Source organism: Sebastes umbrosus, chromosome 8 (genome assembly GCF_015220745.1).
Source record: "Sebastes umbrosus isolate fSebUmb1 chromosome 8, fSebUmb1.pri, whole genome shotgun sequence".
Taxonomy (NCBI): domain Eukaryota; kingdom Metazoa; phylum Chordata; class Actinopteri; order Perciformes; family Sebastidae; genus Sebastes; species Sebastes umbrosus.
The window spans coordinates 26664585-26686685 of NC_051276.1; the positions used below are offsets into that span (position 1 = coordinate 26664585).

General features: G+C 40.1%; 1 protein-coding gene and 1 non-coding gene across 2 annotated transcripts in view; both read right to left on the reverse strand.

Annotated features, from left to right (window-relative positions):
• Positions 1–22101, reverse strand: part of srrm4 (serine/arginine repetitive matrix 4) — a 70698-nt gene that overhangs the window by 2128 nt on the left and 46469 nt on the right. The window contains exons 2-12 of the mRNA XM_037778691.1: positions 21396–21530; positions 11882–11965; positions 11653–11733; positions 11538–11564; positions 10382–10432; positions 8853–8936; positions 7284–7449; positions 1963–2285; positions 1565–1759; positions 887–988; positions 628–783 (exon numbers count right to left, since the gene is read on the reverse strand). Coding sequence (XP_037634619.1) covers positions 628–783; positions 887–988; positions 1565–1759; positions 1963–2285; positions 7284–7449; positions 8853–8936; positions 10382–10432; positions 11538–11564; positions 11653–11733; positions 11882–11965; positions 21396–21530 — 1404 coding nt within the window. The remainder of the gene's footprint in view (positions 1–627; positions 784–886; positions 989–1564; positions 1760–1962; positions 2286–7283; positions 7450–8852; positions 8937–10381; positions 10433–11537; positions 11565–11652; positions 11734–11881; positions 11966–21395; positions 21531–22101) is intronic.
• Positions 12576–12658, reverse strand: trnal-cag. The gene has a single exon. It is a non-coding gene; the product is annotated as a tRNA-Leu (tRNA).

Genomic DNA, 22101 nt, shown 5'->3' on the forward strand with positions numbered 1-22101 from the left:
CATGTCCTGTTGGTAAAACCAAAACAGTGAGCTGATAGACGCTAAAACGTAGAGCTGAGGGGAACTGCAGAGTCGGTGACAATTCTTTGTGGGTTCATCAGAATGAGCAACCCCATTCACAGTCATTTGGCTCATAATTAATACACAAATATTGAACAGTGCAGCTTTAAAACAATATACAGTAGATAAGAGTAGCAATAACATACATAAAATCTGTTATTTGTAATCTCTCGGAGGCCGTTGTTTTCTTTTGTGCAAATTTCTGGGTATACATCATTTCAGTATGAAAAGAAAAGTAAAGCTAAGTGTGTGGCAGACAAGATATGTGGGAAAAAAGTGAATATCACACTTTGGTTGGTCTTTTTTTTACATTTCAGATTGCCTGCGTTCCACCATCTGCTTCTTTAGCACCTGTGGCGGCGTTAGAGCTGACGGTTATCTCATCCTCTGGCTAAACGCCATTTCAAGGTACACAGCTCATCAACACGATTAGAGAGATTTCAAGTTGGGGACTCGTCCGACTGAGGGGGTGAGGAGGGTGGGACCAGCAGTACATATTTGCTGCCTTTAGGCATAACAGTGTATATTGTAGCTGTGAATAATAACCCGGCTGGGGAAAAGCTGTACCTTGTGATTCGGCGTGCTTCCAGATGGCTGGGTGAGTCTCTCCTTCTTTTCTTCATAGGAGAGTAGGATTTGCGTCTTTGTCTCTTCCCACTAACCTTATGTGCATGCTTCACATCTGTCTCTCTGGAACTATGTGTTCTCTTTCTGTCTCGTAGTCTGGGAGGCAGACAAAACAAGGTGAAACAATGTAAATGTATATTTGTTCCCGTACACCATTAATGAGGAGTCATTAGTAGCTGAAACTTTTCAAAAAGTTTACCTGTCAGCACTGTATCTGGAGTAGCTTCCTCTGGAGCTCAGGCTGGCCACGCTACCTCGCCTCCTCAGATCAGCTGAATAACTCGGTGAGCGTGAGTACGAGCTGAGCAACGAGAAAAAATACAATTATCCCCTAGAATCGAGCAAAGCAGCATTAGTTATGAGTCCATAAAATGTACATTTTTATGCAAATTCCTGCAAAAAAATATGAATCAGTGCATCTTTCCATCCACTTCCATTTGCAAATATTATATAATTTGTGTTTTGTTAAAGAATGATTTTGTCTCTTCTGATCCACATGTACCCTGTGGTGTTTTTATCAGCCTCATTGTGGTGTTCATGGAAGTCAAGGGATCACCAAAGTCATGAGAACACATCGCCTGGGAACCGTGAATTTCTGTGATAAATATGGTGCCAATTCATTTAGTAGATGTTAAGATATTTCTCAGGATAAGCGGAAACTTTGAACTGCTTTAGATGCGTTATTTGGCCACCATGGATATCTGCACCACATTTCACGCCAATCCATTTAACAGTTTTTGAGATATTTCGGTCTGGACCAACGTGATGTTCCACAATTACCGCTTTTATATGTTTAGAGTGAAATACATGTGAGTGGAAATGGAAATGTAACTTGGGTATAAATGGATGTTAGTGATGTACAACAAAAAAGTACCACCTGCAAGATGACAGCGACAGGCTTCGAGAGTAGCGCCCGGAGTATTTGGAACTCCCTGAGGATCTGCTCCTGCTCCTGCTGCTGGATGACCGGGTTTTCAGTCGCCTTCGAGACGACCGTCTCCTCCTCTGGGAACAGCTGGAAGTCTTTGCAGATCTCACAACCTCCACCCGACACCCCAAGGTTATCTGCTCTCTGCAAAGAAAACACGTTTCACTGCTTTAAGTGAAAAAGCCCACACTGTATCCTGTGTTGTCTTTAAGAAACGCTCTCTCTTATTCTCATAAGATGAATGTTTCAAAAGAGGTAACAGAGCGTGGAAACAGAAGATAAACAGCTTGCACATTTCCTGGGAAGCATTCTTTCACATGGATTATTTATTATGAACACAACATTACCTCTTGCCGTTTCCACTGAACAGGGTCGCAGACAAGCCGTCCTCCACATAAGGTTTGCACAGGGAAGCGTAGCTGGTCACAGAGTTTCCTGAATCAGAGGCATTGTCTCTGTCAGTGAACTTGAGCTTCTCTGGCGAGGCCAGACGTTTACAGTGGTTCCTCTTGCTGTCAGTGACACTCGCCTGAAAAACACCAGCTTTGCTTGACGGCGGCGAGGATGTGTCATTCCCAGAATCGTAATCGTGCGGAGCGTCGGTCTGGCTCGATAATTGCTGAGACCCGCTTCCGTGCAAAAGCTCGCTTCCGGGTTTTGACGACAAAATCTGCAAACAGACAAATAGGCTGCAGCTTAAAACCAAACGTGTGTTGATGAATTGAACCTGCTATCTGCTTTGATGCACTGTGAATACTCTAGTACAAAAGGCACATATTCCCTTGAAAACACAGAGAAGGGATTTCTTTTTTTTTTTTTTTTTTCTCGGGACAGAAAACTTTGAAAGATAAAGACATCATGCAAATTTGAAGCATGCGATTAACCCCCAAAGAAAATCTGAACTCAACTAAAGTTAAAGAAATCAACAGGAAACAAATTGAGATAAAGTAAGTCTAAACTAAAACAATTATATGAAAGGAACAACAAAAGAGCAGAGAAGAAAGAAAAGCTATGCGTGGAAAGATCTACCGGCTCTAACTCGAGTGAAGAGAAAAAGAGTAAACAATAGCCCCATTGAAAAGCCTCATTTAAAGAACATTGAACAAACATCACAAAATGGGTATTATGTAGAAATGAAAAGGATTGCAGACAAAGAGAGATCCCATCAGTCTAACTAAGAAAGCCCTCAGAATGGGACAGATGACTGTGCTCTTTCTCCTGTAAGAAGTAAATCATTTGCCTGCACCGACCTACAAGTAAATCCCTAAATCTGCGGATAGCATCGACTTACCAATCAAGATTTCCTCCTTAAGTAGGTAAGGTGTAAGAAAAAGGGAAGAGCGGGCAACATAAGTGCATCATTAGAGTCGTAAATTGCAAGAAAAAGACAATAACCCTCTCTTCAAACCCAGAGCCAGTTAGACTTATATTGGCATGTTCCTTTTTCTTTCCTTAATGGTGCATTGTTTTGGAGTTTTTCAGGAGCGAATAGTCCCAAAATACTTTAAAAGTGGGCTTGTATGTGAGTATAACTACTGCACACTGAAACTAGAGAATTAACGGAAGAAGACTCTCCGAGGATCATAGTTGACTAATAAAATCATGATCTCTCTTTATTTATTTACTTATCCAGTCTGTCCTCTCGAAGGTTTCCCTTAAGCTAGTCTAAAGTCGACACAAAAGACCGACCCTGAGGGGAATTTAGACAAGTCTTTGTTCTTCTACCACTTCGCATCAGAAAGACACAATTTAATCAGAGACATTCTTCACTGACACCTGGAGATATTTTGACAAGGCTGCCTTCAAATAAACATTTCAAAACGTTCTTGTGAGCTTTCTTTTCCTTTTGTTGCCACCATGTTTCTTATGCTTCCACCCATAGACTGTATATAAAGATGGACGACGTGACAGCTCCCTAAAGGTGAAGCCAAAACACCTGGATCGCCCCCTGGTGGCTGGCTGCAGTACAGGTCATAAATCATAAATACATTTTTCCCAAAGATGATTTCTGTCATTTTAAGTAGTTCTTATCATGCTGCTGTATATTCAAGTGTTAATTTTTCTGATTAGTTTGGTTTTAATTAGTTATCTGATGCTATAAAAAGGGTTGAGATGTCAGGATTGACAGCTGTACAAGAGGAGATGTAACTTTAACTTTACATAACAAGTCTGTGTAATAGAACATGTGTGAAATTGATCATAAATGTAGTTATAGAGATATTATGGTTATTTGTTGTGTCTTTCTTGCCCAGTGGTGGAATAAGAATAAGTATAAGAACCTTTTACCTAAGTAATAATAGTGATACTACAGTGTAAAAATACTTTATTACAAGTAAAAGTCCTGTGTTCAAGTCTTAAATAAAAGTACAAAAGTATTAACATCAAAACATACTTAAAAGTATCAAAAGTCAAAGTACTTATTATGCAGAATAATATATATTATATTATTGAATTATAATTAGTGATGCATGTGTTCATCAGCAGGTGGAGTTTATTTTATGTAGTTTATATACTATTGGGTAACTTTACCTGTGATAATACATCGTAAAGTATTAGTTGATTTATTTTTTGGCTTTTCTGTTAATAATCTGAATGTGCAAAGTAACGAGTAACTAAAGCTGTCAAATAAATTGTATAAAAAAGTATAAAGTAACGTAAAAAATAAAGTACAAGTACCTCATAATTGTACTTGAGTGCAGTACTTGAGTAAATGTACTTTGTTACATTCCCCCACTGTTCTAGATAAACAGCTACCGTTACTAATGTAGCAGCTAGGTGGCTCGCACTAACAAGCTGTGGCCGTGTTCGGCTCGTGATTGGCTCGGTCGAGCTCCAGCCTCCTGATCACTACTGCGCAGACTCTGGCTCGAAATTATGTCAAAATCTCAAGATGGTAGGTCCTGTACCGGGATATTTTGGCTTCACTTTTGCACAGTGGGAAGAAGTGGAGACGCATCGTCCATCTTTATATACAGTCTATACTTCCACCACAAAAGAAATTCCCCAATTCATCACTTTTATTCACAGGAAAGGTTGACATATTTTATAATCAACCACATTCACGTCGATTATTCATATTTTTGAGGGTTTTTCTGTCCGGTCATACCTACCTTTCCCTTTATGGATTGCTTTTTTTGGAGGAAAGAAATATTAAGCAAAAATCATTCCGCATTACTTTTGTGCTTTTATCCACCAAATAAAATGAATGCAAACACCAGTGGATAACTGTGATAGAGTAAGGATCCCCCCCTCAGCACCCAACTGTATCCTCCTCCTGAAAGACTTTAGGATGCTGAATGCCAGGCATGATTCAATATATGGATTAATTTATTGAATTTCAATTAAAACCCTGTGGTGTGTAATTAAAAACATTTCTCCGTGCAATTAGCATAATTTAATGATTGCTGGAGAGAAATTAAATATATTTCATGCTCCAATAAGCATGAGACAATGAGTTTGAGGACATGGCTGTATTTATGAGGCTCTTTGGAGAGAACATCATTTTAAAAAAAGAAAAAGATTCAACCTGCAATAAACAGCATCATTTTAAAATTCAAAGTCTGTCGCCTAGGAGCAGACAATTACAGTTTAAAGATGTCTGTATTCTCTTGGTTTCATTTCGGCTGCAGGTCAGATCTACAATCTGAACAATTAAACCATCAGCTGGAAGTGCAACATAAAACAGATGCAACGACCAGAGGGGACTGAGAAGGGCTGACATGTTAAAGGATATATATATATTTTAATCAATTTTAAAGAGAATACAATTTTAAAAAGGATGCTTCTGTATCATGTAAAAGGTTGTTCCTGAAAGACTGCAAGTGTGCAAGTATTTAGACGTCACACACAAAATACAATATGTAAAAAAACATATTCTCAGGACAGCAGGACAAGAGTCTCTGAGTCCTTTTGGCTGTTTTAACCACATTAGGTTTCAATAGGTTGAATTCTGAACTGGTATTCTGATATTTCTTTGGTCCACAGTGGCGAGAAAATGCTAATATTTCCAAAAATCCATAATAATTCTAAGAAATCCTACTTTATCTTAGTCTCCTGCTTCAGCACGGTCTCCCTAGCGATTATGCTGACATTAAATGAGCACATGATTCACATCCAGTGCCAGCACAGGAAGCAGTGTGGCACCTTAAAGCTCCGTGTACTGATTAAGCACAGTATGTTGCACTTTTGAAGATAACAAACAAGCGCTCCCTTCCTGCTGCTTGCAGCAACGTTATTTATTTTTAATTACAAAAAAAACATGCTTCACTTCCTGTGCGGCGCTACAGTTTTGCACCAGTGTGCGCCACAGATCTGACCACAGGCAGGTCCTAAACTAAACAAATAATACTGTAAACAAGTGTTTTATTTTCCTAATCTTGACCATGGGTGTGAGTTTGTTGAAATAATTAATTTAAAATAGGGCTGTCAAAGTTAACGCAATAATAACGCAAATTCGTTTTAACGAAACTAAATTCTTTCACGCATTAACGCAACTTGTGTTTTTTGGGTTGTAGCGGGCTCAGATTCCGTTGGCATCAATCATGTCATACTATTTTGTCGCGAAGGAGGTTAAATAACGCTCCAAACTTATGCAAAATTTTGGCGAGGACAAACTGGCATGGCCATTTTCAAAGGGGTCCCTTGACCTCTGACATCAAGATATGTGAATGAAAATGGGTTCTATGGGTACCCACGAGTCTCCCCTTTACAGACATGCCCACTTTATCATAATCACATGCAGTTTGGGGTAAATCATAGTCAAGTCAGCACACTGACACACTGATAGCTGTTGTTAACTGTTGGGCTTGAGTTTGCCATGTTATGATTTGAGCATATTTTTTATGCTGAATGCAGTACCTGTGAGGGTTTCTGGACAATATTTCTCATTGTTTTGTGTTGTTAATTGATTTCCAATAATAAATATATACATACATTTGCATAAAGCAGCATATTTGTCCACTCCCATGTTGATAAGAAGATTAAATACTTGACAATTCTCCCTTTAAGGTACATTTTTAATAGATAAAAAACATGTGCGATTAAATATTTTAATTGATTGACAGCCCTAATTTAAAACTATTGGCACTGAATATTCATTAACATCATCACGAACAAACAAACATACCTTTAATAAAGGAATATAAATGTGAGTGAGAAATAGCTATTGAAAATAAAATATGTGTTGTTGGTGTTCATTGTCATTTAAATGTGCCTCTTTATTTCTCAACAGGAGGGAAAACAAGCTTTCACATTGCTGTAATATAGAGAACGTGTCATTTTTCCAGCGGTATCATTATAGTTATGGGGAGAATTTTGATGGCGTTAGTTTTAAAAACAGAAAAACAAGAATTGACAAAATTACTGCAAAATAAAGAATGCATAAAATGAGCTCAGAGTCAAGCCATGTATAGTTTTTTGGATTTTGTACATATTGATGTTTTAGAGGACGGCTAAATGGGTTTAAACATATATTTGTTTTCGCTTGAAAAAGAAAATACCAGGATGTGGAATTCAAATCTTAACAGTGAGCTAAAGAAGACTTTCCAAACCCAACATCCTCACTGTAGGCGTTTTATTTTGACTGACAATAAGCTGTTTGACATGGCCATAACTGAGAAACCAAACTAAACCAGCGGCAGCAGCGTTAAGAGTCCTAAAGTGTACTTACGGTGGCGGTTGAGAGGATGGAGCGATATTTTGGAGCCGTTTTACACACTGATTTGGTTGCAGGTCTCCACTTCATGTCCGTGTGGTCAAGCACTCCGTTGGTTTCCTCTACTACAGCTGCCAGGCCTCCTAATGCCTGATGCACCACAGATTTCTGCAGATGGTGTCTGTGGGAAAACGCTGAATTCAGTTTTCATGACACATCATCATGACATGAATGCTTTTTTTCAGTTGCAGCCAACTCTGCACTTCAGAGAATGGGACAAAAAGTAGCACATATATGCACATTATTATGTCAGTGAAATATCTGGATTTACTTCAGCAACATTGTTTTCTGTTGTCTTCTTGGAATGAAAAATGAATTATAACTTGTTGTGTAATCATAGAAAAAAATAAAAATAAATGTTTTTTTGATTGTTATTCTACCTGGGAGGATTAGCGGAGATGATTTTCAGCTGTATAAAAATGTAGTTTAAAGCTGAATATATCTGGATTTCAATTGTTTTCCACTGCTTAAATTTGCAATAGACATGTTTTTTGCCTCAACTTATTATGAAGTAAATGTTGATTGCACAATGTAATTTATAGAATAATTACATTCAGTATTTAGATTAGGTTGCGATCTCCCGGGAAAATGAAGGCTTGATTTACGGCACAAAAGAGGAGGATAGCGCATAAGTCTCGCCTATTCTTATTAATGAAATAATAACACGGAAGCTCCATAGTCTGAACCAAGACGGCAAACTCTTTATTGCCTCCTACACTGTCGACGGCAGCAGATTACAACTACATATCTTTTTGTTTTTTCCTTTCACAATAAAACCCCTTGACATCTACAATGCATCACCATTGGCTGTTTTGGTAGGCATGTTGCTAACTGCATTGTTGGTGGTTGCTAGGCTTTAAATAAAACGAAAGTGATCTGGTTGTCTTTGCGAAAGGGGAACCTAAAATAATACTACTTGGAAACGCTAGTTGTCTGTTGCCACTGTAATATCCCAGGGAAACTCATAATAATGAGTAAGTAATAAAGAGCTCTTGACAGATTTAAAAACTGCAATTTCAGAATTTTTTGGGGAAAATTGGGCCTCAATTTGAGTTCAAACTGAAGTGATCAATGTGTGTCAAGGTTCATTAATTGAGGTGTTCATAAGGATGTCATTCTGACTCAAACTCTGCATTGAGTGGCGATCAATGGTTATCTAAGGATTAATTATCACCGGTGGAAGTGTCCAGTTATTCCACTAGCTGCTAGAAATCATCTTGATCTCAACCCCGTTCAGTATAATCCATAAAACCTGTGAAAAACAACATCCTTCATCTTTCCAGATTTTGCAATATGTCATTATAATTGAGTGCATCGATCTGTGGAGTGAATATGGGGCCACTTCCTGTGAAGCTGTGATAAGGGCCGGTCGTGCCTGAGATCAGGAAGTCACCTCTGCCTTATCAGTCATCGCTGTGGTGTGACCAGGAACTCGGCAGACACCTCGAGCTGATAAGATAAACGGAGGGGTGAGGAGGAGGAGAAGGAGGAGGAGAAGGAGGAGGAGGAGGGATGGGTTCTTACCTGTCCTCTGTGGAAGATTGGTAAGAAGAGCTGTCCGACTCTGACCTCCGATAGCGTCGCCTCCGCCGTGAGTGAGTCCGTGAACTGAAGGAGGTGATGAGGAGAGAAGACACAGGTGGATAAGGAGCTAAGAGTACTATGATTAATCAATCAAGTACAAATTCCAGCTTCTCAAATGTGAGTATTTGCTGCTTCTATCTGTTCTGTGCCATTGTAAATTCACTTTGGAGCTAATGGTCTGTGGCAGGACTGTGTAGCATGTACATTTTGTCCATATTCACTTTTTGTTTTGTAATAAAAGTAGACGTGTTAAGCTCCGGCTCCAGCCTACACCTTTTTTGTCATTGCTATAATCTATTTTTGATATTTACTATTAAATTATTTTGTAGATGTTTAGTTTTGCTAACATTTTTTACTAACATATTACATCCTAAATTTTGCATTGCACGGGTTACCTCAAAAAAAAAAGCCAATGGGATTTTTCCATTGGGTTTTGGATTATTGCAGAAAATAAACTCTGTGGAATAACACATGTTTATGATACTTACATGTTGTTTCCAGCAAGATAATCTTCACGAATGAACACCACATTTATGATTTTTGAAGTGTAAATGCAGCCAGAAGTAAAAAGCTAACGTAAGGCTATAAATAAAACGTTAAAATCTCTTAAGCTTGTGTTAACCACAGACCTTATTTCAGGCGGCTAACTAAAAACCCATTAAAAAAAAGACATTGACTTCCAGACGAGGGAACCAGAAGTGCTAAAATGCTAACTCATTTCCGGGTTTTAGGACTCATTCCTGTAGCACTCTATTATCCTTCAACTAATGATGTCATCAATGACTCCAGATAGTGAATCTATTACTACTGACACTACGAAAAGGTTAATCAAAAATTACAATGAGCTTTAGTTGCAGCTCTGTAGAGCACAGATGTAAACTTGTTGGCATTTCCGAATGTTTGGATCTTGTTTTCTCTGATGTATATGAACCGTGTTTGAAAAGTAGGGGATCACATCAGAGAAGGCGAGAGTATAAAGAAACAGCGAAGGCATGAAGAGCACAAAAGAGGAGAGAGTTGAAGTGAGCTGGAAAAGCAGTGGTTTCCGTTGAAGTAAGCAGCAACTGAACTTGGCTCTGTGCTTACAAACAACAGCCCGCTCATCCAAAGTCGAATTATAAAATGTTGCAAGATCACAGCATGAAATTGGTTTCCCTTACCCTCCTTCACCCCTTTTTTCCCCTCTCTTTGTGGCTCAAGCTTTCAATCGGTTTTCCTCTTTTCCGAGGGTTTTTTCACGCTTTGCTCACAAAAATAAAAGCCTGCACGTTTCTGTATTCACCCATCGTGCCCTTACATGAGAGCACTTTGGAGGATGCTCTCTCTTTCTTCCTCAGCGATGGGTGTTCTGAAAAGGGTGGAAGGGCTTACCATGGGGGAGGTGGAGGAGGTGTAGGAGGAGCAGGGGTCAAAAAAGTTGTGTAGGATTTGTAGAGTACATGATTCTAATGCAACAATCACAGACTGACCTTTTCTTGTGCTTGCGCTCATCCTTCCTCTTATGTTTTAAACTTGAAGAGCTGGTGGGATGAAAGAGAATAGAAACATGAGCGAGGCGCATTAAGACGACCTGCTTTCTCACTGACACATACAGGGAATCGGCTTTTAAAGGGTAACTTTGGTATTTTTCAACCTGGACCCTATTTTCCCCATGTTTTTGTGTCTAAGTGACTGATAGCGACAATAATTTCTGAAATTGGTCCACTATTGAGGGAGAGCGCTGCAGACGACAGCCGCCCACAGGCTGTAATATGGTGCTATTGGGGCAAGCTGGCAGCGTCATTTACGTCCACTAAAAGTGCTTGTTTTTGCCATGACAGGCTCTGATTGTTATTATAAGTATCTGACATTAATGAAAGAGTCTCATTCTGAAATCTGGCGAGTTGACGTGTTGCTGGAAGATAACGGTGGAATAGTGGAATACGTCTATGGTGGAAACGCGAGTGGCAGCCGGGCAGAGTTTGTTGTGTTGGAGTACAGAAAGCGTAGCTTAGTGTTATCTAAAAGATTTTCAATGTCATGGCTGCATAATTATATGATTTACACAATGTGGACGACGTCTTTGAATTCCATGGCTGCCCGTATTTATTTGAGCCAGACTATATGGATATTCAGATTTCACAAGGAGACTTCTCCTTGAGCGGGACTAGGACAAAATAACATACAGATTGGATCAAGTGAAACTTAAGAAAATGGTTTTATTTCTTTGTAGGGTTCTTTCCATAATGTTGTCAGACACTTATTATAACAATATGAGCCTGTTAGTGGCAAAAACAAGAACTTTTAGTGGACGCAACCTTACATTAACGCTGATCACCTGCCCCTCGCAGCTTGTTTCGTGCCTGCTGTTTACAGCGCTCTCCCTCAATACTACACCAATTTCGGAAATTGTTGTCAACATTAGTCACTCACAAAAACATGGAAAAATAGGGTCCAGGTTGAAAAATACTGAAGTTACCAAATAAGTTGGAAATCTTATGGAAAGCAGAAGCTAAATGTTTGCCACATTTATGTCAGAAATGTGTCCAGGTGAGAACTGTTTGTTCTTGTAATTAATTACAGGCACACACAGCCATGAGAGAAGCTAAAATGATGCGCAAAATCTTGCAATAATCATAAACATACCTGTGTTTTGACTTTTTGGAGGTATACCTGAAACAGGAAAAAAAAGATGATTTCAGTCAACTAAAAATAAATGGCACGCCAGTTTGCCAATATTGTCGTAGTAAGCAAGAAGTACCTATGCCGCCTTCGTTTCTTAGAGCTCTTCTTCTTCTTCTTTTTCTTCTTCCTCAGTGGCGACAGGCTGTAGGAAGGAGACCTAAAGCCGGAGGACAAGTAAACATGAGCTCTAGAGAGTACCGAGCATCCTCCTGCACACCTCTCTCGGTTTATTTATTTCAGGAAACAAGACAAAAAGCGTCCAACAATACATCTCGCTGCAGAGTCATCTCATTTTAGGAACTGACCTTTTCCTTTTCCTCTTCCGTTCAGACTTTCTCTTCTTCTTCTTCCCCTTGGGCCGAGGGGAGAGTTCCTCATCAAAGGAGGGGCTGCAAGCGGAGACAGAGCAGAGGGGACATTTCTGTATTCATTCCACTGACGGGGTATGAAATGTGAAATCTCAGCAGCAAGAGTAACAGCTTCTGAATCCCAATATCAGGACTTTTGGAATGTGATTCTCAGTATATATTAGATCTGCTCTGTGTTAAAGGGTTATTCCAAAAAAGTTATTTTCTCCCTTACCTCTAGTATTATCTAGCCATGCAGATAGTTCTAGTTTTTTTGCTCAGTCTATCCTTCTCTGAGGTTTCTGCCTCCACTCTAATACAATGGAGGTGAATGGAATCTCAACAGCCCACTGTCCCTAGAAATGACATCCGTATTGGACAATTCTGCAGCTCACTGTAGAATATATAATATATAATTGTAGAATATACAATATGCTGTGGTATATTACAGTATTCACAGCAAGAGGGTTGTAGGTTCAAACCTGGCGCTTCTGTGTGGAGTTTGCATGCTCTCCCCGTGTTAGCGTTGGTTTTCTCCGGGTTCTCCGGCTTCCTCCCACAATCCAAAGACATGCAGGTTAATAGGATAAGCGGTTACAGATAATGGGTGGATATCACAATACAAGATGAATATATGCTAAGAAAACTCATCTGTCAGAAGTGGGATTCAAACCCACACCTCCAGGGGAGACTGCAACCTGAACACAGCACCTTAGACCGCTCAGCCATCCTGACTTCATGTTGGGCTGTTCAGTTTCAAGTTACTGACTGGTGAGTTAAAGCTGTGCACCATAAAGCAGTGCAAAAAGCACCTACAGGCTGCATTAACAGCAACATTATTATATGATTCTACTGTGTGATAATTCCTTCATCTACTTTTATTATGTGATATCAAATCAAATGTATTTATATTGCACATTTAAAACAACATGAGCTGACCAAAGTGCTTTACAGACATAGGCAGGATAAAGCAGGTCAACAGAATATAGATAATAAAACAGATATAAAGTTCAGATCGATGAGCGGCCCAAAAACTAATAACAGCCATTTAGTAGTCGCAAATTAGGAACACTCAAAAGCCAAAGAAAAGAGGTGGGTCTTGACGACTCAGTAGTTTGCAGATCTGATGTGGTGGGGCAGTTCATAGTGAAAGTGCTGCTCACAGTTTTCTCAGTTTGCGTTTCATGCCAAGAGTGAAACTCCCCCTATAAAAGTCATTTTTTCCGTAACAGGATGGGTGGGGTAAAATAATCCACATGACTCATCGCTGGCATCACATATCTGCACAGAAATGCATCCTGATTCTCTCTCACAACACACACAAGCAAGATTATCTGTGAGCCAAATGTCCCATACGAGATGATCCCATCACAACAGGATGATGAAATCCTATCGAGACTGGTAGAAAGGACAAAACAGATCGCACGCATGCCAGTGAGCTTCACTGAAGTCGAGGCTGATGACAACACGGCCTCACGCAGAGGGGGAGATGGATCCGTGATACATCCCGTCCACTGCCAGCGCCCATAACTTCAGCAGTTATGTGCTTCCTATTTAGCCTTGGAATCTGTGTTCTGCATTCCTATTGACTCTGAGGTATGTCGGATTGACCCTGATCCTTTGTTCCTTTCTTTCTGTTATTTGAACAAACAAACAAACTGTACAGTACAACACATACGTATGCTGTAAGCTTTCATTTAATACAATGAACCTTAGAACCTCACTTCAGCAGCAATGCCTGTGAATGAATATGTGATTTGATTGTTTTAGCAAAACTGAACAGACCTTTTGAATTTGTTATTTTATCAAAACCTTCTTGTGAATCTTGTTAGACTAACTATGTATGTTAAGGAAAGTTTTTAATCTTAAAATAGTACTCCGGCAGCTTAGTGTCTCGATTTCTTTCAGTCTGGGTACTTGCAAGAGAATAAATTTGTGTCTGACTGTGCGTGAAAGAACCAAAAAAAAAACTACGATGGCGATCACTTGTACTGAATAAAGTTAATAAAGTCGATCATTGATCACTGAGCGTGTGGCATTCTTTGGTTCTGTCACAGTCAGAAAAATACTTACAGCCAAGGCCATGTTATCCAGACTTTTTCTCCCTAATATGGGTGAAATACAAAAAACAACCATGTCATACTAGCTTGTTGCGATGGAGGTTAAATAACGCTCCAAACTTGAGCAAAACTTTTGCGAGGAAAAATTGTCATTTTCAAAGGGGTCCCTTGACCTCTGACCTCAAGATTTGTGAATGAAAATGGGTTCTATGGGTACCCACGAGTCTCCCCTTTACAGACATGCCCACTTTATAATAATCACATGCTGTTTGGGGTAAGACACGCTGACAGCTGTTGTTGCATTTCCTTTAGCCTCGCCTCCCAGACGCTCTGTCTCGGGCTCATTCACATGAACGGAGGAAGGAAAATAACTTTTTACAATTTTATGGCCATAATGATATAAATAAAGGCTATACAAAGTGTACTGTGAAGTTGATATAAATAAAACATCCACATCAAGTGACGGACCGGGAAGTTGTAATTCCACGGTTTGACCAATACAAAAATTGTCTTCAAAGCCCGGCGCTCTTCCTGGGGGCTTGGCACAGACACACACATGCTCATGCTGGCCTGAGATATTCTTCTTCCATCCATTCTTCTCTTGAAGTGTGAATTCATAATTACAAAGAAAAGAAACTTGTCCGATTCCATCAGTCGAACAGCTTGATTGCTGTCCAGAGGTCCACTTCATTTTCTCTCTGAAAATGACTGATGTGGAAACGGAGACGGGGGCCTTTGAAGCGCCACGGGCTCATTGAATGAGCCTTTCAAGTGCGGGCCGACCAAATTTCATAAGAAGCAAAGACAGGTGGGAGTGAGCGATCATGTGGGGTGACACAGAGTAAAAAAGATGTGCAAGAAGATGCTTTTGACTGCAACTCACCTTGCCTTTGATAATGAGGTTGAAAATAAGCTTTATTGGGAAAACTGGGACGGGTGTCTGGTATTGGTTGAACAAGAACTGATGTAAATTTCATGTAGGAGTTATGGAGTGTTTACATCATTAATGGTAGTAAATAAGGCAGAGGAGGGAGCTGGCATGGAGACATGACGCACTACAGAGAAATATATGAGTACATGAACACTGAACTGTTTATGAATTAACACTTGAAGGTGGTGTAAATCAGCGGTCCCCAACCCCCGGGCCGCGGACCGGTACCGGTCCGTGGGTCATTTGGTACCGGGCCGCACAGAAAGAATAAATAACTTACATTATTTCCGTTTTATTTATTATCTGAATCTGAATGATGTTTTATTTTGAAAAATGACCGGATTCTCTCCGTTACATCGTAGTGATACGTTAATAAAGTAGCTGCATTTAAAGCCAAACTGGATTTGTGGGGACGGCGCGTGAACAGAGGCATATTGGACATGTTTCAAACATTAGCGGGGATTTTGGGTGAGACTGAGCCCGAGCCTTCATTCTCCCAGCTGGTGCACGATCACCTGTCTTTGCTTTTAAAAGAGTTCGAGCGCTACTTCCCAACCACAAAAGACCCACGAACTGCCAAGGAATGGATCCGCGACCCATTTGTCAACAAACCAGGAGAATCCAGCATGTCTGTGCAAGAAGAAGATCAGCTGCTGGAGATCGCAAATGACGGCGGCCTTAAAAGTGTGTTCGAGACAACAACTCTGCCGGTGTTCTGGATTAAAGTCTCGGCAGAATACCCTGAGATCGCCACAACAGCACTGAAAACCCTGTTGCCATTTCCGACATCCTATCTGTGTGAAGCGGGGTTTTCTGCAGTGACAGCAACCAAAACTAAATTACGGAGTAGACTGGACATAAGCAACACACTTCGGGTGTCACTGTCTCCTATTACCCCTAGATGGGACCGTCTCGTTGCAGAGAAACAAGCTCAGGGCTCACATTGATTTAGCGTTATGGTGAGTTAATTTTTTCATGCACTTTATATTCGTTTTTGTGGTGTATCTGTATCTTATTTTTGTAGGCATGTTTAAACGTTACCATAGCGACCAGAGAGCGTTAGGGGGCAGAGAGGATGATACTCATGTTATGTTGTTGGCGCGATGTTAAGAGGACGCTGCTAATAAAGTTGCATATGAGTACACAGTGCATTCACGTTTATTATTATATTTACAATATACCACTGTTTTTATGCCGGTCGTATCATTTTATTTTGTTGTATTTATCCGCCACACCTTGAAGGCCTGTCCGTGAAAATATTGTCTGACGTTAAACCGGTCCTTGGCGCTAAAAAGGTTGGGGACCGCTGGTGTAAATGATGTATCTGTCCACTCAGTCATTCTTAGTCGTCACAGAAAGCTCTATGGCGATTAAAGGCATCTTAGCAGTTGTCACAACAATCAAAGCAACATGCCATTTGTAAGACGTCAAGTTCCTTTTAACTATTTACTATTTCATTGTTACTGTGCACTCTTTCATTTGATCCTCCATCAAGGCGATCAAGGCAGAAACAACTGAGATTTGAATCTTTCCAACACATTTCCCCAAATACCAGACATATCAAATCTTTCCAAAACCCCATTGGGAAGAACTGCAAAAGCGTCCTTTTTCTGGCAGCTTTCTTTTGAGGAAGTGACTTCAATGCTTAGCGTTGTCCCGCTTTCGTAGCTGTTTTTTCATTTATTTTAGAGCTGTAGCAAAACGTTGATTAACCGTTTTCGTAATTTTTTCAAGCAAAGCACCAAACATTCACTGGCTCCTTGTTCTCCAATGCTTTTTTCATGTCATTTTTAATTTAATGTCTTTGTGTTTTGGACTGTTGGTCGGACATATGAAGCAATAAAAAGACATCACAATGGGCTTGGGAACTTGTGTTTTTCACTATTTTCTGACGTTTTATTGAACTAAAAGATGAATTGTAAAAATAAACGCATATTAACCAACGCTGAAAAATAATTGTTATATGCAGACCTAATTCAGTGAATAGCTGTGGTAATTCAGTCAATAGTTGTCTCCATATTCTTTTCATTATGGCTCTGGTACGCTTAGATTATTTTCCCAACGTATGAAGGCTCTCATTGGCCTGAAAACATGATTGTTGAGATCAATGGCTTCCCAATAACTTTAACCAGCTAACCGGACTTGAATAAGAGAAACGATGCATGGAAACTAAAAAACTGCTACTGCTGCTACTTTGAATTTGGAAGTAGGAATGAAGGGTGAGGCTACAAAAATGCATCTAAAAATGAATTTTCCCCTCATTAATGACAAAATGGGTTAATCAGCGGTCCCCTTTGAGATCTAATAGTAAATAAAGATGTTCCAATACCATTTTTTCCTTCCCGATACTGATTTCGATATCTGAACTTGCGGTATCAGCCGATACTGAGTACCGATCCGATACCAGGATCGGACCGATGCACAAATTGGCATACTCGGAACAACTCCAATAGAAAGCCCACAAAAAACTAAAACTGCAATATGCTAAAACAGTTTTGTAATTGAAATGATTTAGCTGAGAATAAAACTAAGCATTAAAGATCAACATTATCAACACTATCAATATCCAGATGATATCTTCATAGCACAGAATCAGGCTTAGCTCAAGGCAGAATATATTCCAATGTCTACAAATAGTAGAAGTAGTACTTTCACGTTTACTGATGTTTGCGATTTACGTCACAAATTCAAGGAAATGTACCTTTATGTTGCACAAACAGCAGGTCACGCTAACAGGTGAGTGTGATCAGAACTGATCCAGACAGTGACAAACTGCACTCCTGCTTGATATATGCGACCACAGAGCTCTGGAGACTATGTGCCTGTTCCATCGGATGCAGAAGACTGTCTCGCTATAATAAATGGCCCTGCTCGGTGTAGTCGGCAGTTTGGGAGCATTAGGAACTGAAATGCATTAGGGCTGATTAGACCGACCAAGCCCAAGTACCCTCTCCTGGTAATGAGAACGCTTTGTCACTCATTAACACCTCTACCATTCTGGCCTTGTAGAAGGAGAGCACAAGGCAAGCATTTGCATTTCTTCTTGCCAGCAGAAACAGTTTCTTTTGATGAGGTGGAGAGAATGAAAGGGAGAATGAGCGAGCAGTCAATTGCCAGCTACACTGGGAATGGTGATTGTGCGAAACAATGGTGTATGAAAAAGGGATTTGGGGACATCTGATGAGAATATGCTCAATGCTGCTGAATGTAGCCTATTTCCTGAAGAGCATGTTGCTTTTTTACCCGGCTGCAATCATGCAGGAATACCATAAATGTTTATATGTAACTACATTCTACATCATGTTGTTTTAGTTAAGTGTTGTATTGTGTTGAGTGTAGTTGTGATCAGGTGGATTTTTTTTACATTTCTAGTGGAGTTTTCAGGTAATTAAACGTTTTCACTGATTCAACAAAGAGTTGGGTCGATTTCTGGGTTCTGGCAAATTAAAAGTAGCCTACATCGGCAACCTGTGCCGACAGCATCACGGCAATAAATCCAACTTTTATTAGGCCTACATTAGTAATAAACAATATGGCAAAGTCATTAACATAATATTATGTTTGCCACTACTGACTGACAGGCCGTGCGCAATTTACTGCCGAGCTGAGGTAACATAAAGGAGATCAAATTTCAGTAGAGGTGGGAGGGGGAAGAGTTGCACGGTGCAAGTTTTGTTTGTTTACGAGAAAATGTTTGTGTTTTTTTGGGGTGACGAGACGAGACATGGCAGAGTTAGTCTCAAAGAAAAATAAAACTGTGTCAAATGGCAACATTTTGGATTTGAATACAATGACAGAGGTGAGCCGAAAAACATAGACGAGGCAATGTGTAATGTGGGGGCCATAGACTGTAGAGAAGTGGACTTAGTTACCGTTTACTTCACCCATTGGTTTGTTGACTGCCATTTGAAGCTTTGAGTTCGCCATTTTGGCCGTCGCCATCTTGTTTTTTTGCAACCAGAAGTGACACGAGAGGGTGTAGCTAAGTACAACTAAGCGGTGAATAAGATATTTTCAGGCAACCAAACTGTTACAATCACTTTCATGAACTGAAAACACACTGTGAATGGGTTAAAGTTGTAAGACGAAAACACGGACAACTCCTAGACCGGACAACGCCGTGGTAGCAATCTGTCAATCACAAGGTAGCCAATCCCTAAAGCATACCCTGCTTTATGATTATATGACTCTAAATGGGAACATAATTTACTAAATGAACATCATGCTGTGTTGAAGAAGACTTGAAACTAGCGATTGAGACCATGAACTCATGTTTACAATGTTTACTGAGGTAATAAATCAAGTGAGAAGTAGGCTCATTTTCTCACAGACTTCTATACAATCAGACTTCTTTTTGCAACCAGAGGAGTCGCCCCCTGATGGCTGTTAGAAAGAATGCAAGTTTAAGGCACTTCAGCATTGGCTTCACTTTTGAGACCAGGAGGCTGCCATCTGGTGGTGCCGCTTCACTCTTTGCTTCTTCTTAGTGTTTATTGGCAAACCAGCTTAGAGGTGCATTCACACCACCAAGTGTACTGGAGTCGCTACGCTCTCATTCATGGGCTCACTCAGTTTTGTTATGTTCCACTCGGGAGCAGCTGCTGAGTCAAGTGCAACACCTAGTGGTGAAATTCGGTATACGAGTCCGGTCTGGTGTTTGGCTTAATATCAAGCTGGTTGGAAAATGTTTACACTGGCTCAACTCTAATTCAACAGAATTTAATGGAAACAGTTCATTTCATTGGCTCTTTTTCTGGTGAACCAGGTTCAGTAACAACTGCTTTCTAAAACACTGTAAGCTAACACACTGCTTCTAGATGGGAGCTGGTGTCAGTGGCTTGTGGTTTCATGTTATAATTAACATTGGTTGCTCTGCTAAATTGGGCTGCTGCCGGCCAATTAGCGAGATAACAATCCAAAGAACAAACGTCTTTCTCAACAGAGGAGAGTTTTCTCAGGCAGCAACTGCAGTGCTTTGTAACTGAGACAAAGACTTTGGAAATAAATCCACCTCATTAGCCACTTTTTACTAAGTGGAGATGAATAAACATAAACACAACATTTTTCAAGCATTTCTTTTCTTCTTGGTCATTTTTGATCCATTAATTATTTGCTTATAGCCAGTGATACATCTGTGTGGCTGTAGGAGCTCAATCACGACTGGATGTAGCTGCTGTTCCGTCTTCTCAGCCTCCGTCTATTACTCTCGACTATCAGATCCTCATCATTACAGTCTCATAGGAAACACTGTATTTTAGAGACATTTTCTTTTTGATTTCAGAAAGGATTAGTGTTATGAAAGTTGGAGGACTTGTCGAGGTGTAGTCTAAGTCAATCTCTTTTAGAATGACTACTGTTAATAACATGCAGTACAGGGTCTTTGCATGGTCTGGAGTATATACCCAAACTTCTATATTGTCCTTTAGAGGCCTCTAATGTGCTATTAAAAAACGACTATTTTCACCGATATCTTATACCTAAATTGATGAAGAGGCGAGATGCAATTATGGTATGCTCTTGATATCCTTCCTTAGGAATAAACATGAGTGTGCTCTGTTCACTTTACTGAAGACATCTCTTGTGATTCCTCAGTTCTTAAGGTTACTGAAGTCCTCTAATATAACTTCAACTCACAGAAAAAAAGCTCTCTGTTTCAAGGATAACAAACAAAACACCATAAATCTTTCTCACCGCGCTTTTTTTCCTCTCTATCAGATGTCTTTTCTTTCACGCACAAACCAGAAAAATGATTATCAGAAGCCTGCATGCCTGCGCGTATACTCTGCACTCGCTTTTAAATTCAAAAACAAAGAGAAGCAGCCGCCGGCTGAAGTTCATCCAAAGAGAAGTGATTCATGTTTATGATCTTCTCTAACACCTCAGACGCGGCTTCAGTCGTGTTTTACATATCGCTGGATGCCTCCCCGCTGTGTTACTGCAAAAGGCTTTGAAGGTGTCGGGATTAATTGAGAGGTTTCTTTTTAAAAAAAAATAAAAAATCTGCCTGAATCGATTTTTCCCACCTCAGAACAAGAAGCCTGAAAACTGTTCTCAGTGTGTGAAGGAGACTTTTGATTCAAGGTGCTGGTGAAAAGAGGGGATCTGAATGACACAGTGTGGAATTCCTCACAACATGTTTGTATTTCTCCACTGGGCCCGACCTGATAAGACTGTTTACATTCCCTGCACCAAAATATAGAGATTAGCTCTGTTTTTCTCACTGAGAGTCAAGCCCTGAAGGAGTGTTTGGTACTGTTAAAATGCTTTATCATCAGCACGGAAATCTACAAAAGCACCCCCCTCCCAAAAAAAACAAATAAAAACCATTCATCATCTGAAATGTTTCACTACGATCAACAATCCTAAAATGTTGATTTGTTCTCTCACACTCACTCGCTCGCTCTTTGAGTTCAGAAAACCCTCCTTGATGGTTTTCAAGTGCTCCTGCTCGACATTTGTGAAAGCGTAAAGACTAACTCACCTCCTGGCCCTGCGATGACTGTGGTGTTTGCGTCCTTTTCCTTTGATGCAGCCATTCCTGTCCGCTGTGTCCACCCTGGTGTCCGCCACCTTCCTCTCATCAGTCTTCAAGGGCTGGCAGGCAGTTGTCTCAAGGCTGTGAGGAAAGCAAAAAAAAGATTTTAGTTTTTGCTCTCATGCCTTCTAATGAGAACTCTGTGATTTTTCTAGTTGTCCACACAGTTGACGCTTCCATCATACAATAGTGAGGAGGATTTTGCATGCTTGGTTAGCCTTATTCCCTCTGGTCTACTGGATATGTGTTTTATTCCCCTCCATTTCTCCCCGCCAGCCATTCTCTGGGAAAATTGGAGGTCAGCCATTTACCATTCAAATCGAGGTGTCAATTGAAATGTAGTTATTTACATGCTTCAGTTGATCTGACATTTTGGGAAATGGTGTTTTCTATCTCATGCTGGGCAGATGCAGCCGCGGGAGATGCATGGTCATCAGAATAGTTTGAATAGTTCTCCTTGAACTTTTTTCTGATAAACCAGAGCTTACACTTTTTAGTTTAGTAACTAAACCCAAACAAATACATGTGGGTATTTAGTAGTGTTCTTAATGGATTCAGGTCCAAATCTTAATTTTGCTTTTATGCAAAATTAAGATTTGGACCTGGGGAAAAACAGTGACATACTCAGCCTCATGTTTAAACACATTTTCCA